This window comes from Pseudophryne corroboree, chromosome 1, assembly GCF_028390025.1.
Source record: "Pseudophryne corroboree isolate aPseCor3 chromosome 1, aPseCor3.hap2, whole genome shotgun sequence".
Lineage (NCBI taxonomy): Eukaryota > Metazoa > Chordata > Amphibia > Anura > Myobatrachidae > Pseudophryne > Pseudophryne corroboree.
In genome coordinates, this window is record NC_086444.1 from 450224224 (window position 1) to 450248560 (window position 24337).

Consider the following 24337-nt stretch of genomic DNA (forward strand, 5'->3'; position numbering starts at 1 on the left):
GCCTGCCTTTTTTTTGTTGAAAATGTGTCTTAGTCACATTGCAATGCATTGCTTGCATATTGGTCCTAATTCAGACCTGATCGCTGCTGAGCGTTTTCGCACAGCAGCCGATCAGGTCTGAACTGCGCATGCGCCGGCGCATGCCAGACAGCCGTCTCAGCCCTGCCACCGCCTCTGCCTGATTGACAGGCAGAGGCGGTCGCTGGGCGGGCCGGCGGCATATGCCCGCTGTTTTAGGGGCATGGTCCGGGCAACGCAGGTGTGCCTGCACCGTGCGGGGGGCGAGCCGCGGCAGATGCGCGACGTCACACGCAGTGACGAGTAGCTCGCTACCAGCGCGCAGGAGCTGCGCTGGTAGGGAGCTACTCTTCAAGTACAAAAGCATCACCGCTGTGCAATGCTTTTGTACTTGTGCGGCGGGGTAGGACCTGACATGCTGGGCGTCCCCCCGCATGTCAGAGTAACTGATCATAGCAGTGCAAAATTTTTCACGGCTACTATCAACTCTGAATTAGGCCCATTGTATGAGACTGAGACTGTATATGGCGCAGAACAGAACTTCTATTGGAAAAAAGCTGCGGCTGCTACTTTGTAGCACTTCGTATACAGATTCAGAGATATACAAGTGTTGCACATCAAATTAATCAGCACAGTCTCCTTGTGCATCCTAGTCACATTGTAAGCTCGCAAGAGCAGGGACCTCTTTCCTCATGTGCTTTTCCTTTTCTTACTTACACTATCTTATACTCCATACTCCCTTTGATGGCACCTAACCCCGGGTTTTCTATACCTGTCCTATTTTGTCCTGTACTGTAAGTGCGGTTTTCTTGTTTGCTCATTTTATTATGTACTGTGTAATGGGCGCTGCGGATCCCTTGTGGCGCCATATAAATAAAGGATAATAATAATAATAATAATAATAATAATAATAATAAATAAATTGTGTTGTGCATCCTAATTGCAAATCATCATCTTTAAAATGTTGCCCTTCAAAATTAAAATATGCCCTCCTCCATGTTCACACTGTGCACCTAGAGTGAACACTGCTTTCTCTATTAATTTAAGGATGGGTATCTGGCGTATACTGTAGATCTGCACTAAAAAGGTCTACAGTCAATAGGTCGACCACTGATGGTCGACATGCATTTGGTCGACAGGGTCAAAAGATCGACATGTAAAAGATGGATAGTTTAAAAGGTTGACATGACAATTAGGGTGACCAATCCCGGGTATCGGTTTGTTTCCTGTGTGGCCGCCCCACCGCATCTCACACATAACTCACCGTACTACACGGGAGGGTGGGTCACTTCCTCCGGGTGCGTCGGGTGACGGATGGCTAGCTGCGCACACTGTCTACGGGTTCGGCGAGGTCCGTGCGGCGAGTGATGGATGGCTGGCTGCACAGCTTGACCTCTCACTTCACGTGAGGCTGTGCAGGGTGAGCCGGAAGGAGCACCAGGCAGCACCTGAGCTTCCTGAGGACGATCAATGCTGCCCGGCATTAAAAAAAACAAAGGGCCGTCTGATCCCAAAATCCCTGGGATTGGAATGCCGGACGATTTTTGGCCTAAATCCCGAGATCCCGATTTTGGGATTGGCCACCCCAATGACAATGGTTGACGCACATATAGTCGACACAAGTATTTTTATCATCATTTTTTATACTTTACCATCCACTTGGACTACGATTGGGAATAGTAAAAGCGATATAGCGAGCCGTGCGAGAAGATCAGGTACACTTAAGGGGCTTTTTTGTGGCACAAAAGTGACAAAACACCCCACAAAATACATAAACTGTGTCTACCTTTTTTTCCATGTCAACCTTTTAACCCTGTCGACCCAATGCATGTCAACCACCATTGACTGTAGACCTTTTTAGTATAGATGTAATGATCCGCACCCTTAAGGATGCACCCCATCCCAGACATTCCCAAGTGTAACGCTGCTTAACTCAGAGAGAGAGAGATTTATGAAAAAACCTAACCCCTACCTTTTCTTTTCATTCTTTATATCCTGCCTCCAAAAGTATGGCAAGGCCTCTGCAAAGATTATATATATCGAATGGCAAGTGCACAGCTTAACATTCACAAAAACAGAAAACAAATGAAATGGAATAGGAAGTGCCAGAATGTGAATTACCCCTCTGTTGATGCTGTTACCAGAGCAACTTTGCCTTGAAGTTTCGGGGTAGTTTGAACGCCCCTTAAACTATACATCCTGTAAGATCCTCCAGGACAGGCAGATGTGGAGAGCAAACGGTGCAAGGACGAGCGAAACATGGAGGAGGAGAGTGGACTGTGCACCTGACACAAAATCGAAGACAGGAGCATAGGTAAAAAGGTCAAAGTACACTGCACATATCAGTACGCAGATCTACACAGACAAATACAAATGTGTGATGTGAGCTCTACATTTAGCATGAGGGGCCTATTGTTACAGTGACCAGTTATGTTATTGCAGTTGGCTATGACCCTAATGTCACTGCTGACCATGCAATGTAAGCGGATTCTATAGGTGATGTATGTGGATCAGTTCTAGAGTGTAGGATATGATATAACATCTTACAAAGCAAAAACATAAGGAACGTTAATAGCTATATAAAACTTAAAAGCTTTTTTTTTTTTTTTTTTTATCTATTTGGCTCCTGGTAACTGTACTGTATTTACTGGCTTGTGCCATCTGCTGGTTACATGTATGAAAGTGGTACATGTATTTATTTCTACTGATTCAGACTTTCAGCTGTCAGGCAGCACAAGCATAGCAACACCCGCATCAGATCTCCGCACCTACCACTGGGCAATCAGACTACTTTCTATAATAAAAATTACAATGGCTGATTGCGCTAATTTGTTCAGGTGCGTTTATAAATGAAAACACTTGCATCAATATATAACCCTTCTGGTTTTATTAATATATATAAAAAATGTAACTATTAAAAGCAACAGTATATGTACCAATGTGAGCTCACTTAATTGTTATACACCTGTTATTACTTTATATATACTATTCTAAAAATGAAACTAAAAATAAGAATTTACTTACCGATAATTCTATTTCTCGGAGTCCGTAGTGGATGCTGGGGTTCCTGAAAGGACCATGGGGAATAGCGGCTCCGCAGGAGACAGGGCACAAAAGTAAAGCTTTCCGATCAGGTGGTGTGCACTGGCTCCTCCCCCTATGACCCTCCTCCAAGCCAGTTAGGTACTGTGCCCGGACGAGCGTACACAATAAGGGAGGAATTTTGAATCCCGGGTAAGACTCATACCAGCCACACCAATCACACCATACAACTTGTGATCTAAACCCAGTTAACAGTATGATAACAGCGGAGCCTCTGAAAAGATGGCTCACAACAATAATAACCCGATTTTTTGTAACTATGTACAAGTATTGCAGATAATCCGCACTTGGGATGGGCGCCCAGCATCCACTACGGACTCCGAGAAATAGAATTATCGGTAAGTAAATTCTTATTTTCTCTATCGTCCTAGTGGATGCTGGGGTTCCTGAAAGGACCATGGGGATTATACCAAAGCTCCCAAACGGGCGGGAGAGTGCGGATGACTCTGCAGCACCGAATGAGAGAACTCCAGGTCCTCCTTAGCCAGGGTATCAAATTTGTAGAATTTAGCAAACGTGTTTGCCCCTGACCAAGTAGCTGCTCGGCAAAGTTGTAAAGCCGAGACCCCTCGGGCAGCCGCCCAAGATGAGCCCACCTTCCTTGTGGAATGGGCATTTACATATTTTGGCTGTGGCAGGCCTGCCACAGAATGTGCAAGCTGAATTGTATTACACATCCAACTAGCAATAGTCTGCTTAGAAGCAAGAGCACCCAGTTTGTTGGGTGCATACAGGATAACAGCAAGTCAGTTTTCCTGACTCCAGCCGTCCTGGAACATATTTTCAGGGCCCTGACAACATCTAGCAACTTGGAGTCCTCCAAGTCCCTAGTAGGTGCAAGGCACCACAATAAGCTGGTTCAGGTGAAACACTGACACCACCTTAGGGAGAGAACTGGGGACGAGTCCGCAGCTCTGCCCTGTCCGAATGGACAAACAGATATGGGCTTTTTTGAGAAAAAACCACCAATTTGACACTCGCCTGGTCCAGGCCAGGGCCAAGAGCATGGTCACTTTTCATGTGAGATGCTTCAAATCAACAGATTTGACTGGTTTTAAACCAATGTGATTTGAGGAATCCCAGAACTACGTTGAGATCCCACAGTGCCACTGGAGGCACAAAAGGGGGTTGTATATGCAATACTCCCTTGACAAACTTCTGGACTTCAGGAACTGAAGCCAATTCTTTCTGGAAGAAAATCGACAGGGCCGAAATTTGAACCTTAATGGACCCCAATTTGAGGCCCATAGACACTCCTGTTTGCAGGAAATGCAGGAAACGACCGAGTTGAAATTTCTTTGTGGGGCCTTCCTGGCCTCACACCACGCAACATATTTTCGCCACATGTGGTGATAATGTTGTGCGGTCACCTCCTTTCTGGCTTTGACCAGGGTAGGAATGACCTCTTCCGGAATGCCTTTTTCCCTTAGGATCCGGCTTTCCACCGCCATGCCAACAAACGCAGCTGCGGTAAGTCTTGGAACAGACATGGTACTTGCTGAAGCAAGTCCCTTCTTAGCGGCAGAGGCCATAAGACCTCTGTAAGCATCTCTTGAAGTTCCGGGTACCAAGTCCTTCTTGGCCAATCCGGAGCCATGAGTATAGTTCTTACTCCTCTACGTCTTATAATTCTCAGCACCTTAGGTATGAGAAGCAGAGGAGGGAACACATACACCGACTGGTACACCCACGGTGTTACCAGAACGTCCACAGCTATTGCCTGAGGGTCTCTTGACCTGGCGCAATACCTGTCCCGTTTTTTGTTCAGACGGGACGCCATCATGTCCACCTTTGGTATTTCCCAACGGTTTACAATCATGTGGAAAAAAACTTCCCGATGAAGTTTCCACTCTCCCGGGTGGAGGTCGTGCCTGCTGAGGAAGTCTGCTTCCCAGTTTCCATTCCCGGGATGAAACACTGCTGACAGTGCTATCACATGATTTTCCGCCCAGCGAAAAGTCCTTGCAGTTTTTGCCATTGCCCTCCTGCTTCTTGTGTCGCCCTGTCTGTTTACGTGGGCGACTGCCGTGATGTTTTTCCCACTGGATCAATACCGGCTGACCTTGAAGCAGAGGTCTTGCTAAGCTTAGAGCATTATAAATTTACCCTTAGCTCCAGTATATTTATGTGGAGAAAAGTCTCCAGACTTGATCACACTCCCTGGAAATTTTTTCCTTGTGTGACTGCTCCCCAGCCTCTCGGGCTGGGCTCCGTGGTCACCAGCATCCAATCCTGAATGCCGAATCTGCGGCCCTCTAGAAGATGAGCACTCTATAACCACCACAGGAGAGACACCCTTGTCCTTGGATATAGGGTTATCCGCTGATGCATCTTTTTAGGAGGTTCCTGACTAGCTCGGATAACTCCCTGGCTTTCTCTTCCGGGAGAAACACCTTTTTCTGGACTGTGTCCAGAATCATCCCTAGGCACAGCAGACGTGTCGTCGGGATCAGCTGCGATTTTGGAATATTTAGAATCCACCCGTGCTGTTGTAGCAGTATCCGAGATAGTGCTACTCCGACCTCCAACTGTTCCCTGGACTATGCCCTTATCAGGAGATCGTCCAAGTAAGGGATAATTAAGACGCCTTTTCTTCGAAGAAGAATCATCATTTCGGCCATTACCTTGGTAAAGACCCGGGGTGCCGTGGACAATCCAAACGGCAGCGTCTGAAACTGATAGTGACAGTTCTGCACCACGAACCTGAGGTACCCTTAGTGAGAAGGGCAAATTTGGGACATAGAGGTAAGCATCCCTGATGTCCCGGGACACTATATAGTCCCCTTCTTCCTGGTTCGTTATCACTGCTCTGAGTGACTCCATCTTGATTTGAACCTTTGTAAGTGTTCAAAAATTTTTTTAGAATAAGTCTCACCTAGCCTTCTGGCTTCAGTACCACAATATAGTGTGGAATAATACCCCTTTTCTTGTAGTAGGAGGGGTAATTTAATTATCACCTGCTGGGAATACAGCTTGTGAATTTTTTCCCATACTGCCTCCTTGTCGGAGGGAGACCTTGGTAAAGCAGACTTCAGGAGCCTGCGAAGGGGAAACGTCTCGACATTCCAATCTGTACCCCTGGGATACTACTTGTAGGATCCAGGGGTCCTGTACGGTCTCAGCGCCATGCTGAGAACTTGTCAGAAGCGGTGGAACGCTTCTGTTCCTGGGAATGGGCTGCCTGCTGCAGTCTTCTTCCCTTTCCTCTATCCCTGGGCAGATATGATCTTATAGGGACGAAAGGACTGAGGCTGAAAAGACGGTGTCTTTTTCTGCAGAGATGTGACTTAGGGTAAAAACGGCGGATTTTCCAGCAGTTGCCGTGGCCACCAGGTCCGATGGACCGACCCCAAATAACTCCTCTTCCTTTATATGGCAATACACCTTTGTGCCGTTTGGAATCTGCATCACCTGACCACTGTCGTGTCCATAACATCTTCTGGCAGATATGGACATCGCATTTACTCTTGATGCCAGAGTGCAAATATCCCTCTGTGCATCTCGCATATATAGAAATGCATCCTTTAAATGCTCTATAGTCAATAAAATACTGTCCCTGTCAAGGGTATCAATATTTTTAGTCAGGGAATCCGACCAAGCCACCCCAGCTCTGCACATCCAGGCTGAGGCGATCGCTGGTCGCAGTATAACACCAGTATGTGTGTATATACTTTTTATGATATTTTCCAGCCTCCTGTCAGCTGGTCCTTGAGGACGGCCCTATCTATAGACGGTACCGCCACTTGTTTTGATAAGCGTGTGAGCGCCTTATCCACCCTAAGGGGTGTTTCCCAACGCGCCCTAACTTCTGGCGGGAAAGGGTATACCGCCCATAATTTTCTATCGGGGGGAACCCACGCATCATCACACACTTTATTTAATTTATCTGATTCAGGAAAAACTACGGTAGTTTTTTCACATCCCACATAATACCCTCTTTTGTGGTACTTGTAGTATCAGAAATATGAAACACCTCCTTCATTGCCTTTAACGTGTGGCCCTAATAAGGAATACGTTTGTTTATTCACCGTCGACACTGGATTCAGTGTCCCTGTCTGTGTCGATCTGGACCGGTACTAATTGTTTGTCGGCCGTCTCATGTCGTCAACCGACCTTGCAGCGTGTTGACATTATCACGTAATTCCCTAAATAAGCCATCCATTCCGGTGTCGACTCCCTAGAGAGTGACATCACCATTACAGGCAATTGCTCCGCCTCCTCACCAACATCGTCCTCATACATGTCGACACACACGTACCGACACACAGCACACACACAGGGAATGCTCTGATAGAGGACAGGACCCACTAGCCCTTTGGAGAGACAGAGGGAGAGTTTACCAGCACACACCAAAAACGCTATAATTATATAGGGACAACCTTATATAAGTGTTTTCCCTTATAGCATCTTTTTTATATATTTCTAACGCCAAATTAGTGCCCCCCCTCTCTGTTTTAACCCTGTTTCTGTAGTGCAGTGCAGGGGAGAGCCTGGGAGCCTTCCCTCCAGCATTTCTGTGAGGGAAAATGGCGCTGTGTGCTGAGGAGATAGGCCCCGCCCCTTTTTCGGCGGCCTCGTCTCCCGCTCTTAACGGATTCTGGCAGGGGTTAAATATCTCCATATAGCCTCCGGAGGCTATATGTGAGGTATTTTTAGCCAAAATAGGTATTCATTTGCCTCCCAGGGCGCCCCCCTCCCAGCGCCCTGCACCCTCAGTGACTGCCGTGTGAAGTGTGCTGAGAGGAAAATGGCGCACAGCTGCAGTGCTGTGCGCTACCTTTAGAAGACTGAGGAGTCTTCTGCCGCCGATTCTGGACCTCTTCTTACTTCAGCATCTGCAAGGGGGCCGGCGGCAAGGCTCCGGTGACCATCCAGGCTGTACCTGTGATCGTCCCTCTGGAGCTGATGTCCAGTAGCCAAGAAGCCAATCCATCCTGCACGCAGGTGAGTTCACTTCTTCTCCCCTAAGTCCCTCGTTGCAGTGATCCTGTTGCCAGCAGGACTCACTGTAAAATAAAAAACCTAAGCTAAACTTTTCTAAGCAGCTCTTTAGGAGAGCCACCTAGATTGCACCCTTCTCGGCCGGGCACAAAAATCTAACCGGCTTGGAGGAGGGTCATAGGGGGAGGAGCCAGTGCACACCACCTGATCGGAAAGCTTTACTTTTGTGCCCTGTCTCCTGCGGAGCCGCTATTCCCCATGGTCCTTTCAGGAACCCCAGCATCCACTAGGACGATAGAGAAAAGTCCAATTTAGAGATGAATTGTAAACTCTTATATGAGCAGGCATATAGCACTTCCACACAGACCAATAGTCTCTCCAAATATCTCAGTCTTTTGAGTACAGACACAGTTCAACTTTAAAACATTGTCCCGTATTTTGTAGATATACAGCTTACCGCCGCGGCTGTATAGATAAACGTTTAGGGGTCTCTCGCTGTGCACAGCGGCAAATGACAGCCTCCTCACGCTTGTTCTGTGGCGGCAGCCGCTGTCAAACTCAACCCGCTCGACGTACTGGAGCCGCTTGTATGTAGACGTCAGCAAATTGGACTCCCAGCGTTAGCTGGCTCACCGTGTTAGCTCTGGTGCTGGCTCAGCTGGCAAAGCCGGTATCTGGAGTCGCGTTGGCCGTCCTTGGCTCCCAGCAGTGTAGAGCGGATCCAGGTAGGGATATCCGTAGGAATGATCAGCAGGATTCTCAAACGCGTTTCGCACCCAGGTGCTTTTTAAAAAAAGCTCTTTGAAAAAGCACATGGGTGCGAAACGCGTTAGGTTCATTCCTACGGATATCCCTACCTGGATCCGCTCTACACTGCTGGGAGCCAAGGACGGCCAACGCGACTCCAGATACCGGCTTTGCCAGCTGAGCCAGCACCAGAGCCAACACGGTGAGCCAGCTAACGCTGGGAGTCCAATTTGCTGACGTCTACATACAAGCGGCTCCAGCACGTCGAGCGGGTTGAGTTTGACAGCGGCTGCCGTCACAGAACAAGCGTGAGGAGGTTGTCATTTGCCGCTGTGCACAGCGAGAGACCCCTGAACGTTTATCTATACAGCTGCGGCGGTAAGCTGTATATCTACAAAATACGGGACAATGTTTTAAAGTTGAACTGTGTCTGTACTCAAAAGACTGAGATATTTGGAGAGACTATTGGTCCGTGTGGAAGTGCTATATGCCTGCTCATATAAGAGTTTACAATTCATCTCTAAATTGGACTTTTTAGTTTCATTTTTAGAATAGTATATATAAAGTAATAACAGGTGTATAACAATTAAGTGAGCTCACATTGGTACATATACTGTTGCTTTTAATAGTTACATTTTTATATATATATATATATATATATATATATATATATAAATAAAACCAGAAGGGTTATATATTGATGCAAGTGTTTTCATTTATAAACGCACCTGAACAAATTAGCGCAATCAGTCATTGTTCTTTTTGTACTTTGAGTTTCTGAGATAGGGGAGAACTTCACTCCCAATCTCATTAACTAAATCTAGCTGCGTGGACACAGATGCGGTTGAACTGTTATTTGCAGCTTTAATTATAATAAGAGCTATAAGTTGCTCAATCTTGGTATTATAGAACTCTATTAGCGCCTGAATAAGTTTCTTTTTGGGAATTTCTGTACTCTCTATAATACTTGCAGCTTTCTGTCATATAGTAATGAAACTTCAGCATAGCTAGCAGCACACAGTGATGAGCTTGTGAAAAGTGAATAAACCATTTGCCTTAATATATTTACATAAAATCACTTCTTATTTCAAAACGTACAAGTTCTGGATCACCATACGCATTACAATGAAACCCAACACCTGGAAGTTGAGAATATGTAAAAATAAATAATGTATTCAGTTTCCAGCAGTCAGACAATGAGGTAATAAGACGAGACAACATCCCTGAGAACACTGAAGGTCCCTAATAAGAGAATTATTTTCTCTACCTATTCCAGCTGCTCAGCCCAATAGTCCCAGGTGACATGCTCACTCGGTGGGCAGCTGTGTCCCCGGCCTCGAGACACTGCTCCTACACTACTACAAGGTTACTGAGAGACACTCAGATCATATTCCAGGATGTAAACTTCTTCATTTTTCAAGATTTGGATCCCACAAGATGAAATATTGTCAGGAAATAAAACTAACCTTATCAGTCATATATCAATGAGGTTTTCCCTTTTCCCCCCTATGTACTGCATGAAGGTAAAGTTTTGTCTGCCAGATCCCCACATGACACCTGTTCTCCTGCTTAAAAAGCTGAAGTTTCAGAGCCCTATAATTCTGCCTATGGATCCTCTAGTAGGCTTTCGGTCAGGATACCGACGGACAGGTTCCCGGCTGTCGAAATACTGACACCGGAATCCTATCACAGATCAGAATGCTGATGCTGGCTTCCTGAATAGGATCAAAATGCGGGCGTCGACATACCGACAGCCGGGATCCTGACTGAGGTACTGCCGGAGAGGTAAGCTGCGAGGTTGGGGAAGCTTAGGTTTAGGCTTCGGAGGGAGGGTTACGGTTATACTTCTAGGGGCTATATACTTCTAGGGGCTATTTATGAACTACTGTTTGAAGACATTTCTTTGGCCTGTCTGTTTGTTACGGCATCACGCAAATACTACTGGATGAATTTGGATGGCGTTTTCACTATTGTATAGCTTAGTGACCTAAAAATAAACTGAGGTATGTACGATCTCAATGTGACATCAGGGAGAGGAGCCATAAAGGGAAAAAATAGGATTTTAATACCTACCGGTAAATCCTTTTCTCCTAGTCTGTAGAGGATGCTGGGGACTCCAAAAGGACCATGGGGGTATAGACGGGATCCGCAGGAACATGGGCACACTAAAAGACTTTGACTGGGTGTGAACTGGCTCCTCCCTCTATGCCCCTCCTCCAGACCTCAGTAATAGGAACTGTGCCCAGGGGAGACGGACATTTTGAGGAAAGGATTTTTGTTAAACTAAGGCGAGAAACATACCAGCCCACACCACAAACACACCGTACAACTGGATTAGCAAGAATACCAGATAACAGTATGAACTAACAACAGCAACAAGCTGAACACAACCTTTGTGCAACCGAAAACAACAAGTATCAAAACAAACTGCAAGAAACAGTCCGCGCTGGGATGGGCGCCCAGCATCCTCTACGGACTAGGAGAAAATAAGATTTTACTTACCGGTAAATCTATTTCTCGTAGTCTGTAGTGGATGCTGGGGACTCCGTAAGGACCATGGGGAATAGACGGGCTCCGCAGAAGACATGGGCACTTTAAGAAAGAATTTAGATTCTGGTGTGCTCTGGCTCCTCCCTCTATGTCCCTCCTCCAGACCTCAGTTAGAGAAACTGTGCCCGGAAGAGCTGACAGTACAAGGAAAGGATTTTGGGAATCCAGGGTAAGACTCATACCAGCCACACCAATCATGCCGTAAAACTTGTGATAACTTTACCAAGTTAACAGTATGAACAATAATAGAGCATCAGATAAACCCTGATGCAACTAGAACATAACCCTTATTTAAGCAATAACTATATACAAGCATTGCAGAAGAAGTCCGCACTTGGGACGGGCGCCCAGCATCCACTACGGACTACGAGAAATAGATTTACCGGTAAGTAAAATCTTATTTTCTCCAACGTCCTAGTGGATGCTGGGGACTCCGTAAGGACCATGGGGATTATACCAAAGCTCCCAAACGGGCGGGAGAGTGCGGATGACTGCAGCACCGAATGAGCAAACACAAGGTCCTCCTCAGCCAGGGTATCAAACCTGTAGAACTTTGCAAAGGTGTTTGAACCTGACCAAGTAGCCGCTCGGCAAAGCTGTAATGCCGAGACCCCTCGGGCAGCCGCCCAAGAAGAGCCCACCTTCCTTGTGGAATGGGCCTTAACTGATTTAGGCAGCGGCAACCCAGCCGCAGAATGAGCCTGCTGAATCGTGTTACAGATCCAGTGAGCAATAGTTTGCTTTGAAGCAGGCGCCCCAAGCTTGTTGGAAGCATACAGGATAAACCAAGATTCTGTTTTCCTGACCTTAGCCGTTCTGGCTACATAAACCTTCAAAGCCCTGACCACAACCAGTGACTCGGAATCCTCCAAGTCAGTAGTAGCCACAGGCACCACCATAGGTTGGTTTATATGAAAGGATGAAACCACTTTCAGCAGAAATTGTGGGCGGGTCCGCAATTCTGCTCTATCCGCATGGAAAACCAGATAAGGGCTTTTTATGTGACAAAGCCGCCAATTCTGACACACGCCTAGCCGAAGCCAAGGCTAATAGCATGACCACCTTCCACGTGAGATATTTCAATTCCAACGTTTTGAGTGGTTCAAACCAGTGTGATTTCAGGAAACTCAACACCACGTTAAGATCCCAAGGTGCCACTGGAGGCACAAAAGGGGGCTGAATATGCAGCACTCCCTTTACAAACGTCTGAACTTCAGGCAGAGAAGCCAGTTCTTTTTGAAATAAATTGGATAAGGCCGAAATCTGAACCTTAATGGAACCCAATTTAAGGCCCAAAGTCACTCCCGACTGTAGGAAGTGAAGGAAACGGCCCAGCTGGAATTCCTCCGTAGGGGCATTACTGGCCTCACACCAAGCCACATATTTTCGCCATATTTGGTGATAATGTTGAGCCGTCACATCCTTCCTAGCCTATCAGCGTAGGAATGACCTCCTCCGGAATGCCTTTTTCTGCTAGGATCCGGCGTTCAACCGCCATGCCGTCAAACGCAGCCGCGGTAAGTCTTGGAACAGACAGGGCCCCTGTTGCACAAGTCCTGTCCTAGAGGCAGAGGCCACGGGTCCTCTGTGAGCATTTCTTGCAGATCTGGATACCAACTCCTTCTTGACCAATCCGGAACAATTAGTATTGTTCTCACTCCTCTTTTCCTTATGATTCTCGGCACCTTGGGTATGAGAGGAAGAGGAGGAAATACATAGACCGACTGGTGTCACCAGTGCGTCCACAATCGACATAGTTTTGTCTCTAGGACCCAGTAGACTCATGTCTCTTTGGGCATGTTCTATATAATATATATATATATATATATATATATATATAATCTCTTAAGACAGCATACATACATACATACATACATACATATATATATATATATATATATATATATATATAATATGAATTTACTTACCGATAATTCTATTTCTCATAGTCCGTAGTGGATGCTGGGGACTCCGTAAGGACCATGGGGAATAGCGGCTCCGCAGGAGACTGGGCACATCTAAAGAAAGCTTTAGGACTATCTGGTGTGCACTGGCTCCTCCCCCCATGACCCTCCTCCAAGCCTCAGTTAGGATACTGTGCCCGGACGAGCGTACACAATAAGGAAGGATTTTGAATCCCGGGTAAGACTCATACCAGCCACACCAATCACACCGTATAACCTGTGATCTGAACCCAGTTAACAGCATGATAACAGAGGAGCCTCTGAAAGATGGCTCACAACAATAATAACCCGATTTTTGTAACAATAACTATGTACAAGTATTGCAGACAATCCGCACTTGGGATGGGCGCCCAGCATCCACTACGGACTATGAGAAATAGAATTATCGGTAAGTAAATTCTTATTTTCTCTAACGTCCTAAGTGGATGCTGGGGACTCCGTAAGGACCATGGGGATTATACCAAAGCTCCCAAACGGGCGGGAGAGTGCGGATGACTCTGCAGCACCAAATGAGAGAACTCCAGGTCCTCCTCAGCCAGGATATCAATTTAGTAGAATTTTACAAACGTATTTGCTCCTGACCAAGTAGCTGCTCGGCAAAGTTGTAAAGCCGAGACCCATCGGGCAGCCGCCCAAGATGAGTCCACCTTCCTTGTGGAGTGGGCATTTACAGTTTTTTGGCTGTGGCAGGCCTGCCACAGAATGTGCAAGCTGAATTGTACTACAAATCCAACGAGCAATAGTCTGCTTAGAAGCAGGAGCACCCAGCTTGTTGGGTGCACACAGGATAAACAGCGAGTCAGATTTCCTGACTCCAGCCGTCCTGGAAACATATATTTTCAGGGCACTGACAACGTCTAGCAACTTGGAGGCCTCCAAGTCCCTAGTAGCCGCAGGCACCACCAATAGGTTGGTTCAGGTGAGACGCTGAAACCACCTTGGGGAGAAACTGAGGACGAGTCCTCAATTACGCCCTGTCCGAATGGAAAATCAGATAAGGGCTTTTTCAGGATAAAGCCGCCAATTCTGACACGCGCCTGGCCCAGGCCAGGGCCAACAGCATGACCACTTTCCATGTGCAATATTTTAACTCCACAGATTTAAGTGGTTCAAACCAATGTGACTTTTGGAACCCAAAACTACATTGAGATCCCAAAGTGCCACTGGAGGCACAAAAGGAGGCTGTATATGCAGTACCCCTTTTACAAACGTCTGAACTTCAGGGACTGAAGCTAGTTCTTTTTGGAAGAAAATTGACAGGGCCGAAATTTGAACCTTAATGGACCCCAATTTCAGGCCCATAGACACTCCTGTTTGCAGGAAATGTAGGAATCGACCCAGTTGAATTTCCTCCGTCGGGCCTTACTGGCCTCGCACCACGCAACATATTTTCGCCAATTGCGGTGATAATGTTTTTGCGGTTACATCCTTCCTGGCTTTGATCAGGATAGGGATGACTTCATCCGGAATGCCTTTTTTCCTTCAGGATCCGGCGTTCAACCGCCATGCCGTCAAACGCAGCCGCGGTAAGTCTTGGAACAGACAGGGTCCTTGCTGGAGCAGGTCCCTTCTTAGAGGTAGAGGCCACGGATCCTCCGTGAGCATCTCTTGAAGTTCCGGTTACCAAGTCCTTCTTGGCCAATCCGGAACCACGAATATAGTGCTTACTCCTCTCCATCTTATCAATCTCAGTACCTTGGGTATGAGAGGCAGAGGAGGGAACACATACCCTGACTGGTACACCCACGGTGTTACCAGAGCGTCTACAGCTTATTGCCTGAGGGTCCCTGGACCTGGCGCAATACCTGTCGAGTTTTTAATCATGTGGAAGACTTCTGGGTGAAGTCCCCACTCTCCCGGGTGGAGGTCGTGCTGAGGAAGTCTGCTTCCCAGTTGTCCACTCCCGGAATGAATACTGCTGACAGTGCTATCACATGATTTTCCGCCCAGCGAAGAATCCTTGCAGCTTCTGCCATTGCCCTCCTGCTTCTTGTGCCACCCTGTCTGTTTACGTGGGTGACTGCCGTGATGTTGTCCGACTGGATCAACACCGGCTGACCTTGAAGCAGAGGTCTTGCTAAGCTTAGAGCATTGTAAATGTCCCTTAGCTTCAGGATATTTATGTGAAGTGATGTCTCCAGGCTTGACCATAAGCCCTGGATATTCCTTCCCTGTGTGACTGCTCCCCAGCCTCGCAGGCTGGCATCAGTGGTCACCAGGACCCAGTCCTGAATGCCTAATCTGCGGCCCTCTAGAAGATGAGCACTCTGCAACCACCACAGGAGGGACACCCTTGTCCTTGGTGACAGGGTTATCCGCTGATGCATCTGAAGATGCGAGCCGGACCATTTGTCCAGCAGGTCCCACTGGAAAGTTCTTGCGTGGAATCTGCCGAATGGGATTGCTTCGTAGGAAGCCACCATTTTACCCAGAACCCTTGTGCATTGATGCACTGAGACTTGGCTCGGTTTTAGGAGGTTCCTGACTAGCTCGGATAACTCCCTGGCTTTCTCCTCCGGGAGAAACACCTTTTTCTGGACTGTGTCCAGGATCATCCCTAGGAACAGAAGACACGTCGTCGGAACCAGGTGCGATTTTGGAATATTGAGAATCCAATCGTGCTGCCGCAACACTACCTGAGATAGTGCTACACCGACCTCCAACTGTTCCCTGGATCTTACCCTTATCAGGGAATTGTCCAAGGAAGGGATAACTAAAATTCACTTCCTTCGAAGGAATATCATCATTTCGGCCATTACCTTGGTAAAGACCCGGGGTGCCGTGTACCATCCATACGGCAGCGTCTGAACTGATAGTGACAGTTCTGTACCATTAACCTGAGGTGCCCTTGGTGAGAAGGGTAAATTTTGACATGAAGGTAAGCATCCTTGATGTCCCGAGACATCATGTAGTCCCCTTCTTCCAGGTTCGCAATCACTGCTCTGAGCGACTTAATCTTGAATTTGAACCTCTGTACGTAAGTGTTCAAAGATTTTAGATTTAGAATCGGTCTCACCGAGCCGTCCGGCTTCGATACCACAACAGTGTGGAATAATACCCCGTTCCCTGTTGCAGGAGGGGTATCTTGATTATCACCTGCTGGGAATACAAAACTGTCTCCCTGTCAGAAGGAGACATCGGTAAAGCCGACTTTAGGAAACGGCGAGGGGGAGACGTCTCGAATTCTAATTTGTACCCCTGAGATATCACCTGAAGGATCCAGGGGTCTACTTGCGAGTGAGCCCACTGCGCGCTGAAATTCATTGAGACGGGCCCCCCACCGTGCCTGATTCTGCTTGTAAAGCCCCAGCGTATACTGAGGGCTTGGCAGAGGCGGGAGAGGGTTTCTGTTCCTGGGAACTGGCTGATTTCTGCAGCCTTTTTCCTCTCCCTCTGTCACGGGGCAGAAATGAGGAACCTTTTGCCCGCTTGTCCACGAAAAGACTGCGCCTGATAATACGGCGTCTTCTCATGTTGAGAGGCGACCTGGGGTACAAACGTGGAATTCCCAGCTGTTGCCGTGGCCACCAGGTCTGAAAGACCGACCCCAAATAACTCCTCCCTTAATAAAGCAATACTTCCAAATGCCGTTTGGAATACGCATCACCTGACCACTGACGTGTCCATAACCCTCTACTGGTAGAAATGGACAACGCACTTAGACTTGATGCCAGTCGGCAAATATTCCGCTGTGCATCACGCATATATAAACATGCATCTTTTAAATGCTCTATAGGCAAAAATATACTGTCCCTATCTAGGGTATCAATATTTTCAGTCAGGGAATCCGACCACGCCAACCCAGCACTGCACATCCAGGCTGAGGCGATTGCTGGTCGCAGTATAACACCAGTATGTGTGTAAATACCTTTTAGGATACCCTCCTGCTTTCTATCAGCAGGATCCTTAAGGGCGGCCATCTCAGGCGAAGGTAGAGCCCTTACAAGCGTGTGAGCGCTTTATCCCCCCTAGGGGGTGTTTCCCAACGCACCCTAACCTCTGGCGGGAAAGGATATAATGCCAATAACATTTTAGAAATTATCCGTTGTTATCGGGGGAAACCCACGCATCATCACACACCTCATTTAATTTCTCAGATTCAGGAAAACTACAGGTAGTTTTTCCTCACCGAACATAATACCCCTTTTTTGGTGGTACTCGTATTATCAGAAATGTGTAAAACATTTTTCATTGCCTCAATCATGTAACGTGTGGCCCTACTGGAAGTCACATTCGTCTCTTCACCGTCGACACTGGAGTCAGTATCCGTGTCGGCGTCTATATCTGCCATCTGAGGTAACGGGCGCTTTAGAGCCCCTGACGGCCTATGAGACGTCTGGACAGGCACAAGCTGAGTAGCCGGCTGTCTCATGTCAACCACTGTCTTTTATACAGAGCTGACACTGTCACGTAATTCCTTCCAACAGTTCATCCACTCAGGTGTTGACCCCCTAGGGGGTGACATCACTATTACAGGCAATCTGCTCCGTCTCCACATCATTTTTCTCCTCATACATGTCGACACAAAAGTACCGACATACAGCACACACACAGGGAATGCTCTGATAGAGGACAGGACCCCACTAGCCCTTTGGGGAGACAGAGGGAGAGTTTGCCAGCACACACCAGAGCGCTATATATATACAGGGATAACCTTATATAAGTGTTTTTCCCCTTATAGCTGCTGTATAGTTAATACTGCGCCTAATTAGTGCCCCCCTCTCTTTTTTTAACCCTTTCTGTAGTGTAGTGACTGCAGGGGAGAGACAGGGAGCTCCCCTCCAACGGAGCTGTGAGGGAAAATGGCGCCAGTGTGCTGAGGAGATAGGCTCCGCCCCTTTTTTGCGGACTTTTCTCCTGCTTTTTTATGGATTCTGGCAGGGGTTAAATGCATCCATATAGCCCAGGAGCTATATGTGATGCATTTTTTTTTGCCATCCAAGGTGTTTTTATTGCGTCTCAGGGCGCCCCCCCCCCCCCCAGCGCCCTGCACCCTCAGTGACCGAAGTGTGCTGAGAGCAATGGCGCACAGCTGCAGTGCTGTGCGCTACCTTGTTGAAGACAGGACGTCTTCTGCCGCCGATTTTCCGGACCTCTTCTGCCTTCTGGCTCTGTAAGGGGGCCGGCGGCGCGGCTCTGGGACCCATCCAAGCTGGGCCTGTGATCGTCCCTCTGGAGCTAATGTCCAGTAGCCTAAGAAGCCCGATCCACTCTGCACGCAGGTGAGTTCGCTTCTTCTCCCCTTAGTCCCTCGATGCAGTGAGCCTGTTGCCAGCAGGTCTCACTGAAAATAAAAAACCTAATCTAAAACTTTCACTAAGAAGCTCAGGAGAGCCCCTAGTGTGCACCCTTCTCGTTCGGGCACAGAGATCTAACTGAGGCTTGGAGGAGGGTCATGGGGGGAGGAGCCAGTGCACACCAGATAGTCCTAAAGCTTTCTTTAGATGTGCCCAGTCTCCTGCGGAGCCGCTATTCCCCATGGTCCTTACGGAGTCCCCAGCATCCACTTAGGACGTCAGAGAAATATATATATATATATATACACACACACACACACTAGGGTCTCAATCTCTGCTGATAAGGTACCTGTCCACGCTGCCACTGCGCTATATAAACCCATGCCGACACCATCGCCGGTCTGAGTAGTGTACCAGAATGTGCACGCTATCTGCAGGATCCCTGAGAATAGCTGTTACGTCAGCTGTTACATGAGCCACTGCGGTGATGTTGTCTGACTAAATCAGAACGGATTGGTCGCGAAGCAGGGTCTCCGCTTGACGTAGGGCGTTGTATATGGCCCTTAGTTCCAGGATATTGATGTGAAGGCAAGTCTCCTGACTTGACCACAGACCTTGGAAATTTCTTCCCTGTGTGACTGCCCCCCACCCTCGGAGGCTTGCATCCGTGGTCACCAGGACCCAGTCCTGAATGCCAAATCTGCGGCCCTCGAGAAGGTGAGCACTCTGCAGCCACCACAGGAGAGACACCCTGGCCCTGGGGGATAGGGTGATCAGCCGGTGCATCTGAAGATGTGATCCGGACCACTTGTCCAACAGATCCCATTGAAAGGTCCTCGCATGGAACCTGCCGAAGGGAATGGCCTCGTATGATGCCACCATCTTTCCCAGGACTCGCGTGCAGTGATGCACCGACACCTGTTTTGGTTTTAATATGTCTCTGACCAGTGTCATGAGCTCCTGAGCCTTCTCCATCGGGAGATAAACCCTCTTCTGGTCTGTGTCCAGAATCATGCCCAGGAAGGGCAGACGAGTCGTAGGAATCAACTGCGACTTCGGAATATTTAGAATCCAGCCGTGCTGTTGTAACACTTCCCGAGAGCGTGCTACGCTGATCAGCAACTGCTCTCTGGACCTCGCCTTTATGAGGAGATCGTCCAAGTACAGGGTAATTGTGACCCCCTGCTTTCGCAGGAGCACCATCATTTCCGCCATTACCTTGGTAAATATTCTCGGTGCCGTGGAGAGACCAAACGGCAACGTCTGGAATTGGTAATGACAATCCTGTACCACAAATCTGAGGTACGCCTGATGAGGTGGATAAATGGGGACATGAAGGTATGCATCCTTTATGTCCAGAGACACCATAAAATCCCCCCCTTCCAGGCTTGCGATGACCGCTCTGAGCGATTCCATCTTGAACTTGAACCTTTTCAGGTATATGTTCAGGGATTTTAAATTCAATATGGGTCTGACCGAACCGTCCGGTTTCGGTACCACAAACATGGTCGAATAATAACCCTTTCCTTGTTGAAGGAGGGGAACCTTGACCACCACCTGCTGAAGATACAATTTGTGAATTGCAGCTAACACTATTTCCCTCTCTAAGGGGGAAGCTGGCAGGGCCGATTTGAGGTATCGGTGAGGGGGCACCTCCTCGAATTGCAGCTTTTATCCCTGAGACACAATCTCTATTGCCCAGGGATCCACCTCGGAGTGAACCCACTTGTGGCTGAAATTTCGGAGACGTGCCCCCACCGGGCCTAGCTCCGCCTGTGGAGCCCCAGCGTCATGCGGTGGATTTAGTGGAAGCCGGGGAGGACTTCTGTTCCTGGGAACTAGCTGTGTTGTGCAGCTTCTTTCCTCTGCCCCTGCCAAGAAAGGACGCACCTCGGACTTTCTTCCCTTTTTGTGAACGAAAGGACTGCATTTGGTAATACGGTGCTTTCTTAGGTTGTGAGGGAACATATGGCAAAAAAATTTGACTTTCCAGCAGTAGCTGTGGAGACCAGGTCCGAGAGACCCTCCCCAAACAATTCCTCACCCTTGTAAGGTAAAACCTCCGTGTGCCTTTTTGAGTCGGCATCGCCTGTCCATTGCAGAGTCCACAGGACCCTTCTGGCAGAAATCGACCTTGCATTTATTCTAGAGCCCAGTAGGCTAATGTCTCTTTGAGCATCTCTCATGTACAGGACAGCGTCTTTTATATGCCCCAGGGTCATTAATATAGTATCCTTGTCCAAGGTATCCAGATCCTCAGATAAGGTATCCGTCCATGCTGCTACAGCACTACACACCCAGGCCGACGCAATTGCCGGCCTTAGTAAGGTACCTGAATGTGTATAAATGGACTTCAGGGTACCCTCTTGCTTTCTATCCGCAGCATCTTTTAGGGTGGCCGTATCCTGTGACGGCAGGGCTACCCTCTTGGATAAGCGTGTTAGAGCTTTGTCCACCCTAGGGGAGGATTCCCAGCGTAGCCTGTCCGTTGGTGGGAAAGGATACGCCATAAGCATCCGTTTGGAAATCTGCAGTTTTTTATCTGGAGATTCCCAAGCTTTTTCACATAACTCATTCAGCTCATGTGAAGGGGGAAAGGTCACGACCTGCCTTTTTTCCCCATACATATGAACCCTCTTGTCAGGGACTGGGGTTTCCTCTGTGATGTGCAACACCTCCTTCATTGCTATAATCATATAACGTATAGGTTTAGCCAATTTAGGCTGTAACTTTGCATCATCATAGTCGACACTGGAGTCAGAATCCGTGTCGGTATCTGTGTCAACAATTTGGGATAGTGGGCGCTTCTGAGACCCTGACGGCCTCTGCGACATAGGATCAGGCATGGGCTGAGACCCCGACTGTCCTCAGGTTTCAGCTTTATCCAACCTTTTATGCAAGGAATTAACATTATCATTTAAAACCTTCCACATATCCATCCAATCAGGTGTCGGCGCCGTCGGCGGAGACACCTCATTCATTTGCTCCCGCTCTGCTTCCACATAGCCTTCCTCGTCAAACATGTCGACACAAGCGTACCGACACACCACACACAGGGGATGCTCTTTTTGAAGACAGTTCCCCCACAAGGCCCTTTGGACAGAGAGAGAGAGTATGCCAGCACACACCCCAGCGCTATATGTCCCAGGAATCACACAGTAACTTAGTGTTAACCCAGTAGCTGCTGTATATAATGTTTTTGCGCCTAATTTATGTGCCCCCCCCCTCTCTTTTTACCCTCTTCTACCGTGAATCTGCAGGGGAGAGCCTGGTGAGCTTCCTCTCAGCGGAGCTGTGGAGAGAAAATGGCGCTGGTGAGTGCTGAGGAAGAAGCCCCGCCCCCTCAGCGGCGGGCTTCTGTCCCGCGTTTGTGTAAAATTATGGCGGGGGCTCATGCATATATACAGTGCCCAACTGTATATATGCCCAACTTTTGCCAAGAGGTCCTAATTGCTTCCCAGGGCGCCCCCCCCCTGCGCCCTGCACCCTACAGTGACCGGAGTATGTGGGTTTAGTGTGGGAGCAATGGCGCACAGCTGCAGTGCGGTGCGCTACCTCAGTTTGAAGACTGGAGTCTTCTGCCGCCGATTTTGAAGTCTTCTTGCTTCTTTCACCCGGCTTCTGTCTTCCGGCTCTGCGAGGGGGACGGCGGCGCGGCTCCGGGATCGGACGACAAAGGGTGAGATCCTGTGTACGATCCCTCTGGAGCTAATGGTGTCCAGTAGCCTAAGAAGCAGGACCTATCTTCAGAGAGTAGGGCTGCTTCTCTCCCCTCAGTCCCACGCTGCAGGGAGTCTGTTGCCAGCAGATCTCCCTGAAAATAAAAAAACCTAACAAAATACTTTCTTATAGCAAGCTCAGGAGAGCTCACTAAACAGCACCCAGCTCGTCCGGGCACAGATTCAAACTGAGGTCTGGAGGAGGGACATAGAGGGAGGAGCCAGAGCACACCAGTATCCAAATTCTTTCTTAAAGTGCCCTGTCTCCTGCGGAGCCCGTCTATTCCCCATGGTCCTTACGGAGTCCCCAGCATCCACTAGGACGTTACAGAAATTGGTAATGACAATCCTGAATTGCAAACCTTAGGTAAGCTTGATGCGGAGGATATATGGGGACGTGTAAGTAGGCATCCTTTATGTCGACCGACCCCATGAAATCCCCTTCCTCCAGACTGGAGATCACTGCTCGGAGAGACTCCATCTTGAATTTGAATTTTCTTAGGTAAAAATTGAGGGAATTTAGGTTCAGAATTGGTCTGACTGAGCCGTCCGGTTTCGGGACCACAAACAGGCTTGAATAAAAGCCTTCTCCCTGTTGTGACGGGGGAAACCTGATAATAACTTGGTTTAGACACAACTTTTGTATTGCATTGCATACAACCTTCCTGTCCGGAAGAGAAGGTGGTAAGGCCGATTTGAAAAATCGGTGAGGAGGAACATCTTGAAACTCCAGTTTGTACCCCTGGGACACTATTTCCAAAACCCATGGGTCCAGGGCCGAACGAGCCCAGAACTGACTGAAGAGCTTGAGACGTGCCCCCACCGGTGCGGACTCCCGCAGAGGAGCCCCAGCGTCATGCGGTGGATTTGGCAGAAGCCGGGGAGGACTTCTGCTCCTGGGAACCTGCCACGGCCGGAGATATTTTACCTCTTCCTCTATTAGCAATGAAGGAATAACCTCTGCCTTTTTTGTATTTATTTGGCCGAAAGGACTGCATCTTTTGTTGTGGAGGAACATAAGGCAAAAATGACGACTTACCCGCGGTAGCCGTAGATACCAAATCAGTGAGACCCTCACCAAACAAGACACTACCTTTATATGGGAGAGACTCCATAGCTTTCTTAGAGTCAGCATCAGCATTTCATTGATGAATCCACAAATGTAAACGTAAATAGATTTTAACGTATTTTCCTGTCTACGATCCACAGGATCCTTAAGGGCTGCCGTGTCAGGAGACGGTAAAGCCACCTTTTTAGACAACCATGATAGAGCCTTGTCCACAATGGGGGATGACTCCCACTTTTCTCTAATCCTAGAGGGGAACGGATACGCCACTGGAATCCTTTTGGGAATCAAACTTTTTGTCAGGATTTTCCCAAACCTTTTCACAAAGCGTGTTCAGTTCATGAGAGGGAGGAAACGTTACGGGTGTAGTATGGTATGCCGGCGTTCGGGCTCCCGGCGACCAGCATACCGGCGCCGGGAGCCCGACCGCCGGCATACCGGCAGTGTGGTGAGCTCAAATGAGCCCCTTGCAGGCGCGCTATGCGCGCCACGCTATTTTATTCTCCCTCCAGGGGGGTTGTGGACCTCCACGAAGGAGAAGAAGTGTCGGTATGCCGGCGCCGGTATACTGTGCGCCGGGATCCCGACAGCCAGCATACTGAAGACAACCCAAACGTTACCTCAGGTTTCTTTCCTTTATACATACAGACCCTAGTATCAGGAACAGTAGGGTCTTCAGTGATATGCAACACGTCTTTTATTGCCACAATCATGTACTGAATGTTCTTTGCCAATTTTGGATCTAATCTGGCATCACTATAGTCGACACTGGAGTCAGTGTCCGTGTCGGTATCTGTGTCTGCCAACTGAGCAAACAAACGTTTTTGTGACCCCGAAGGGATCTGAACTTGTGATAACACATCCTCCACAGATTTCTTCCATGCCTGGTTCTGAGAATCAGATCTATCTAATCTCTTATTAATAAGAGCCACATTAGCATTCAAGGCATTCAACACATTTACCCAATCAGGAGTCGGCGGTGCAGACAGGGTC

The 24337-nt window shown here is 48.2% G+C and overlaps 1 protein-coding gene across 5 annotated transcripts in view; it reads right to left on the minus strand.

Moving 5' to 3' along the window:
- Positions 1 to 24337, minus strand: part of LOC134892263 (dehydrogenase/reductase SDR family member 4-like) — a 95913-nt gene that overhangs the window by 53446 nt on the left and 18130 nt on the right. For all 5 annotated transcript variants that reach the window (XM_063913599.1, XM_063913596.1, XM_063913597.1 and 2 more), the window contains one exon: positions 2140 to 2303. In XM_063913599.1, coding sequence (XP_063769669.1) covers positions 2140 to 2279 — 140 coding nt within the window. In that variant the 5' untranslated portion in view covers positions 2280 to 2303. The remainder of the gene's footprint in view (positions 1 to 2139; positions 2304 to 24337) is intronic.